Here is a 7643-nt window from a genome sequence, read left to right on the forward strand (position 1 = left end):
TTGAAAACCTATTGCTCGTTATTGAGTCAAGCTTGAGTTTAGAGAATCTATGAATTGATGTACACTAATGTACACTAAATTAGAACTTGGTTTTATAGGCTTGCATTTATTGATAATCCCTATTAAGGAAACAATACTACTTTGATACATACATAAATAATAGTCTATCTCTATCTGAGTGAGCAAAGAGATTTGTTGCACTACATACATTCTCAATATGAACATGATAGGTATTGAAATTTGGGATCAGAAAAATCAACTTATAAGCTGAATACTGATCACACTTATAAACTCATTTTAACTTTATCCCATCCATCGTCGAACTATTAAAGGTAGGCATGAAAAACTAAGGAATAACAAATCACATAGAACAAACAATATACTAATTGCAACAGACATTCAACCAAACATAAGGTTCCTATAAATATTACAGAACTCCCATCATACAAATACTGAAGCTAGCTTCATAAGTACTAAAGTAACAGTAATAGTAATTGTAATAACAAATGTAACATAAAGAACAAGACACTACTTGGGACTTCAAAACATAATAACATTTGAACCATATTTAACCATCAAAACTCATGGATTTAGTTCTTTGTACCATGGTTTTCTTTCCACACCCTTCTCAAGTACAACTTTACATTACTAGACAAAAAGCATAGTCAGCAGTCCCAATAATAGCATCTATCTAGCTCCTGCTCTTGGATTTTTCCATGGCCCTTGGAGCTGCAAAGAGGAAAAAAAAACTACCTAAGCAAACTTGCACTACCAATAATAGTTTCTTGCGGTACAAGGAAACAAGAAACTTAACAATACATAACACTATCATTGCAGATGTAAACCAGAGGCACTTTCAATCATAATTTCCTTAAGTTACATACAAGTTTCAAGCAATCACAATCCAACTGAATCATTATATTCAAATCTCTTTTTCTCTTCTTTTGTGGATAAAGAAGTCCAAGACTAGGTACTTCCTCTATCTCAATATAAGTGTCAAACTCATATTTGCAATATTTTTGCCTCAAATTATTTTCACTTTAGTTTACACCAAGAGATGATTCATTGGTGTTTTTTTCCAACAATACCCTTATTTAATTAAATAGTCCACCAGCTATTCCTTTACTACTACTTTCAACCACTCTAATTAATATGGGCATTTTAGGCTATACAGTATACACATTATTTGACTATAGAATTAAACATAACTAATAATTTTGTCAAAGAAGTATGCATGACCTAAAATAACACTTATAATGAGATGGATGGAATGTTATGCTTCAAAATAATATTGCTCAAAGCTAAGAAGCTACACATCATAAATTCAGTATAAGTAGACTATTCAGTACCTATAGTCTCTTAAACACTCGTTTAGTGATTACTCACAAAACACAACAATTTGGTAATAAAGAATACAATTTCATCCTTCAAAACATGTATGAAATTTTTATTCTCAGCCATATATTATGCCTGTGTAAACAACATAAATTTAAATGATATAAAATCAATTGACATATCAACCCAGACTCAATGGTCTAACTTAAACATTAAACATATCAGGATAATTTTACATACCTAAGCCAATTGCATCAGAACCCTTCATGATTTTCAGTCTTTTGCATGTGTCAATGAACATGCTGCAGACAAAAGAAATATAACAGTTAAGAATAGTATGCAAAATAGAGTGCGATGAACAATTAGTTGATTTCGTTCCATCAGTCTTCAAGTTGACAGTTTGTTCATACAAATAGTAGTAATTTGCAACACTTAACGCCTAGGTGTACAAACATGGATATATTAACACATTTCAATAGGAAGCAAGCTGAAATGACTCAAAAGATACAATTCAGCAACAAAGTATAAGCCAAAATCAAGTTCCTATGTCTGCACTCTTCATCTATAAAACAAAATCCATAAGACCATAAGACCATAACATACCTAAACTTTTATGTTCCTATTTAAGTAACAAATTTTAAAGGAAACAAAAGCACTTTTTACTCATGTCTTTTCAATTAGGAAGGTTATTTGGGGGACCAAAAAAAAACGATACTACATGGAAGTTAAAATTTGCAATTCATTCTTGTAAGGAATTTATGGTCATACCTCAATTACCATTTAATATACAATATATAAACTGTCCCCAAAGGGTTGCACAAGCATGTTTTTGACAAAGTGTTCAAGGAAACGATACTTATTTACATGTGCGATAACATCATGGCAAGTATTTAATAATTTTGTATCTACACTACTGCACATGAAAAGAAAGCGTCAAAGAAGATTTAAAAACTTACTCCCATGGTACATCTCCAACAAGCATCCAGTCACCATCTTTATCTTCATAAGTGACCACATATTCAGAACCATGCAGGAAGTCCTTCAATTTGCTCTCACTCAACATTTCTCTCCCTGGAGCTCCATGCGAACCACATTGACCTGATGAGGTACATCGAGTGTAGCAATCCACGACAAAGATACATTTCAGTAAGAAAAAAGATATTATAAAAATAGTGATCACAAAACTCATTTTAAGATTCATTAAAAGTAAATTAAAGTTGTAACAGATCACCTAAGGTAAAACAGCTGAACATCTTCTCAAGGTCAGACGACAGTTCCTGGTATGTTGTATAGTTTCTTAGATCAACCTTCCTAAGATAAGGAGCGCCATCCATGCTAACCTTCACAAATAGTGCAGCTGCACCAGGTTTTCCATCCACTTCGTCATTGTTCTTTGAAGTGGTGGCCAGTGAGTTTTTCCTAAATGATCTAATAGGAGGCCAACCAACAACTTGTGCTCTGTCGTACATAGAAAGTAATTAGCATTATTACAAAGACATCAAAAAATCCCTTTTAAGGTATTGAGTAAACCATCACTTTAGTCATTGAAGAATCACTCTCTCTCCTATTTAGTCCCTAAACTATATCAAAATAATAAATTGTCCTGAAACTATCTGACATCTGTCAACTTAGTCCCTAAACTATATGAAATCCGTCTCTTTACTCCCTAGTAGCTCTTGTCAATATATAATAGCAAGAATTACCGATTATTTCTATATATTTTACAGACCAAGTAGAAGAGAGATCCTTAATGTAGAATGTTCTACTTACTTGGCAGCTGGTGCACTGCCACTGATGGGAGCTCCAGTTCCATTTGCTGTACAAGGGCTCTCTTGTACCACCTTCTTTGGCATTTCTTTAACTGTAGTAGGTGGAGCTCCAGAAGGTCTTGGCGAAAGCAGTATGTTCACGCGAGTATTACCAGTATATTTTGCCTGCATCGCATATTGTTAAGAATCAGACACAAAAGCAGTATGAACATCCATTTGATCTTTTTTTTATTCAAAATTGATAGGCAAAAGCATCCCTATAGTTCCAACAATCCCTAGGTTAACATCCTAGGCACTAAAATCATTTGCAGCACACCAAAAATATATTAACTCTAGTAAAAGGAAAAAGTTTAACTTTTTACCTCAGGAAACACTTCCAGTGTGTCGGCAAAACCTCTTTTGTTGCCTGAAACAACAGTCTTCTGGGACAACGAGCAGATTCCATCTTTACTAGGAAGCAAAGGGAAGAGCGGTTTCTCGTCAAGTTTTGTTGAGTTCAATGGAAAAAGATCAAGATCCCTTTCAGGCGACTGAGATCCAGGAAGTCCGAGCCTTAACTCTGTCGCCTTCAAATTTAGGTTCTCTTTTTTCTCATCAGACAAGCTTGGGACAGTAGAACTGTCAACCGATGAGCAATCAGACAAACCGAGATAATTGCGTTCTTTCAACCCAGCTGCAGTTTGAGAAAAACGGTCCAAGGATTGTGGAGATGCAGATGCTACCGTTGAGGTGTTGCTCTGCCCTTCCTCTTCAGGAAGCAGCAGTGGCGGAGACATCAGATTCCAAGTATGCAAACTGTCATACAAGAAAATGTTATAAAAGCACAATTCCCTCAATTCATTGGCAGAAAGAAATGTTGTGCTACTACTAACGCAATCAACCAAAGATTAAACAGACCAAATTTTTACACTTCATATAGGACGAACATGGTAACCATTTAATCAAATTAGAAATGAAATAATAAAAGCAGGCTAGCACAAACTATGTAGCACTAACACTTCAGATTAAAAGTGTGTTTGGCATCTGAAAACGACACACCGCGTTACCTTCAATTATTCCATTTTGTCAAATTAGTAAAATGATGTCGCATGTCAGTGTTAGTATCGTGTCCGGTGTTTGTCTCATCACTTCATAGTGCAACAAAGACTTAATCAGGATTAATAAGAGGGCATCCACTTGCAATGTTTTAAAAAAGGGTTGCAACTGCAATCTCAGCTGTGACATCAAGATATCTGATATATGTACAACTGCGATGGATGCTACATCAGCCGGATTTAGTCGCGATTCTCCACCATAACAAGGATTGTAAAGACAATCACGTTTTAAATCTTTGCTCTTCGATATAATAGATTATTAGGTGTGTATCAAGCTCGGTGGCACCAACACTTTTGATTGAAGGTGCGTTCGTGTCTGACACCGACACATGTAATTACATTCATTTATAATAATCTTAGAAGGGAGGAGAAATTTTTTACCATGTTCATTTATTAATTGATGGTCAAATTTGGTTTTTACTCAGACCTATTATTGATCACCTATGAATGATTTTATCGCCAGGATTAAGTTCTTCTCACCCTCTCACACTAATCAATATTCAATATAATAGTAGGCAATTTAAACAGCAATGAAACAGAATAAATTACTACAGAATTGATAAATATTTCTCAATAAATCATAAAAAAAATATAATAATAGTCTTGGTACTTTGGTTATATTTCTCAATTAATATTCCAGAATAAAAACAAAAAATTACAATAAGGATTAAGGAAAATACCCGCAACGCATTCTACCAAAAAAAAAAAAAAACCCCAACGCATGAAAAATTAACATGTAAAAATGCGCTGTACCAAAAAAATGAAAAATGTAAAAATGCAAAAAATGAAAAATTTGGGGTTTTTTTTCTTCTTGCAATATGGAAAATCCAACACAAGAAGCCAAATAAACATTCATAATCTTAAGTAACATTTAATAGCCCCATATTAAGCAATAAATAAAACAAAAAATCAACTTACAAGAAGAAAAAAGGTAAATTTGTTAAAATAGATCCACACCAACCCTTTTTCCAAATTATTTCCTTCAAATAAAAAGAAAAACAAAAAACAAAACTTTTACTAAGGAATGTGAATGAAAAAACTTAGAAAATAAAAACATAAAAGACACAAACATAAACAAACTCGAAAGCAAAATAGCTAAAAACAAAAACACAAGAACAAATTATTGTCGAAAAAAACACATAACAATAAAATAAAAATAAAAATAAAAAAAATGGAGCATGCATAGAAATAACGCACCTGTGAAAATGGAAGGTTAGTGTAGCAGGCAGAAGAGAGAGTGAAGAAGAAGAGAGATTATTCCTTGTTGTTTGAAGAGTTGGCAGAGTGAAGAAGAGTGAAACCTAAAGAGCAGAGCAGAGAGAGAGAGAGAGAGAGTGAAGTCTATTCTACTCAAGGGCCTTCCATTCCATTAAGCACAAAGCAACAAAAAGTGAAGTGTGTGCATAATATACAATCCTATACTCACAAAATAAACATACCTTTTTCATCATAATACTAATATTATATTTATTGTAAGGGGACAAGGGCAAAACAGACCAAACATCTTCTGTTACTGTAACAACTCCCACCCTTTCCTTTCTTTACTTTAAATTGGAAAATTCTTTTTAGTCTACTTATGGTTCGTTGCATACACTCATTTTCATATTAAAAAATTAGCTTTGCTTTGTTAAATTATTATTGGTCTTGATAACCGATACTCCTAACTCCCAAGACACTAGTTAATGAATCATAAAATAGAAATTTTGTCTTGTAAATATCCTTATTTATTAATTTTGTTACGTTTGCAGCAACTTAACCTAATTTTTTTCCGCTCATTTGCTTTATTAGGTTTGCAATTATTTAACTTAACAAATTCCATCTAAAAAAATAAATTGCACACCAATTTCATTCCTATCCTCTTGCCTTTTTTTTTTTAAGAAAATATTTTCTACCATATCACGTATGATCCTTCTATTTTATACTCTTTTTTTTGTCAAGAATTTTACACTTTTTTTTGGATTTTTTTTTTAATTTCATGCCTTTTTATTTATTAATTTTGTTACGTCTGCATCAACTTAACCTAATTTTTCCTTATTTATTAATTTTGTTACGTCTGCAGCAACTTAACCTAATTTTTTTCCGCTTATTTGCTTTATTAGGTTTGCAATTATTTAACCTGACATATTCCATCTAAAAAAAATGCATTGCACACCAATTTCATTCCTATCCTCTTGCCTCTTTTTTTTGAAGAAAATATTTTATACCATATCAATGATATTACAGGTTAAAGATTATTTATTGGTCTCTATTATAGTCGAGAAAACCCGTGCGACGCACGGGTCAAAAGTCTAGTAAATTGTTATTTTAATTAAGTAATTATTACACTATTTTTTTAATAAAATATTTTTTACGACTTAACCAATGTTTGAGGCACTGTTTAACATTCTTCAATTATTATTAGACTAAATTTCATTTTTTGCCCCCTAACTTTCACAGATGAATTATTTTAGCCCCCAACTATCAAAATAACATTTTTGACCCTCCAATTTTAGTCTCTTTTTGCAAAAGTGATGCCCTCCTTTGATTTTTACCGGTCAATGTCAGTGCTAGGGACTGATAGTGTCAGCTTATTTAAGTTGAGGGGTCAAAATTACCGGTTTGTGTAAGTTTAGGATCAAAAGCGTAATTTAGCAAAATATTAAAATACATATGTGGCATATGAGTCATTAAATTTGGTATCCACATGTGCATTGATCAGCTCAAAATCAAGGGAGATGCAACTTTTGCAAAAGGGGTTAAAGTTTGAAGGCATGTGAGTCATTAAATTTGGTATCCACGTGTGCACGCTGACTTAACACCTGCATGAGTTAACTCACGATAGCCCCAGAGTGAGTTAACTCACGTTCAACTTTCTTCCCAAAACTGACGAACCAAGCCCAAAACCAGCAAAATCGAATGTGTTTAGATGATACATTACCTGATATTTGATGCTTGATGAGTGTAGAAACATGCTTCTTGACGATTTGTAATGATTTGGAATGAAGATTTTGACCTAAAAAATAGCAATTTTTGGGTTTTTGGAGGTGGAGAGGGAAAGAAAATGGTGCTTGGAGTATGGACTGATGAGTTTTGTAGAAAAACAGTAAACTCAGCGTCAGTTAACTCACACAAGAAGTACCTAGCGTGACTTAAGTCACGCATAAGTACTTTCGTCAATTCAGTTGGGAGAAGAACAATTTCCTTTTTATTATGAGGTCTTTTACAATAAAAAAAATTACATAAGTTTGATGAAAATAAATATAGGAAAATGCTAACAAATGTCCTAAGGGTATTGTTTAAGCATCTAAAAGTAGCAACTTTTGTATTGAAAATTGTACGGTTATGACTTTAACATATGTTGGACTTGTATTTTCAAGACATAGTTTCTTTTTGTGGGTTCCTTAAACAATGCCCTTAGGGCACTTGTTAGCAAGACCCATAGATAAAATAAAATCTTGATTTGTTG

General features: G+C 33.1%; 1 protein-coding gene across 1 annotated transcript; it reads right to left on the reverse strand.

Annotated features, from left to right (window-relative positions):
• Positions 1 to 354: 354 nt before the first annotated feature.
• Positions 355 to 5575, reverse strand: LOC146900138 (auxin-responsive protein IAA9-like). The gene is made up of 7 exons (XM_085737466.1): positions 5396 to 5575; positions 3467 to 3899; positions 3106 to 3269; positions 2567 to 2793; positions 2292 to 2433; positions 1576 to 1637; positions 355 to 729 (listed from the first exon to the last, which is right to left on the reverse strand). Exons 2-7 carry the CDS (start codon positions 3878 to 3880, stop codon positions 692 to 694), a joined length of 1047 nt encoding a protein of 348 aa, XP_085593592.1. The 5' UTR covers positions 3881 to 3899; positions 5396 to 5575; the 3' UTR covers positions 355 to 691.
• Between the last annotated feature and the right edge of the window lie 2068 nt (positions 5576 to 7643).

Source organism: Medicago sativa, chromosome 8 (genome assembly GCF_051527215.1).
Source record: "Medicago sativa cultivar Bolivia chromosome 8, Bolivia_mono, whole genome shotgun sequence".
NCBI classification, from domain to species: Eukaryota; Viridiplantae; Streptophyta; class Magnoliopsida; order Fabales; family Fabaceae; genus Medicago; species Medicago sativa.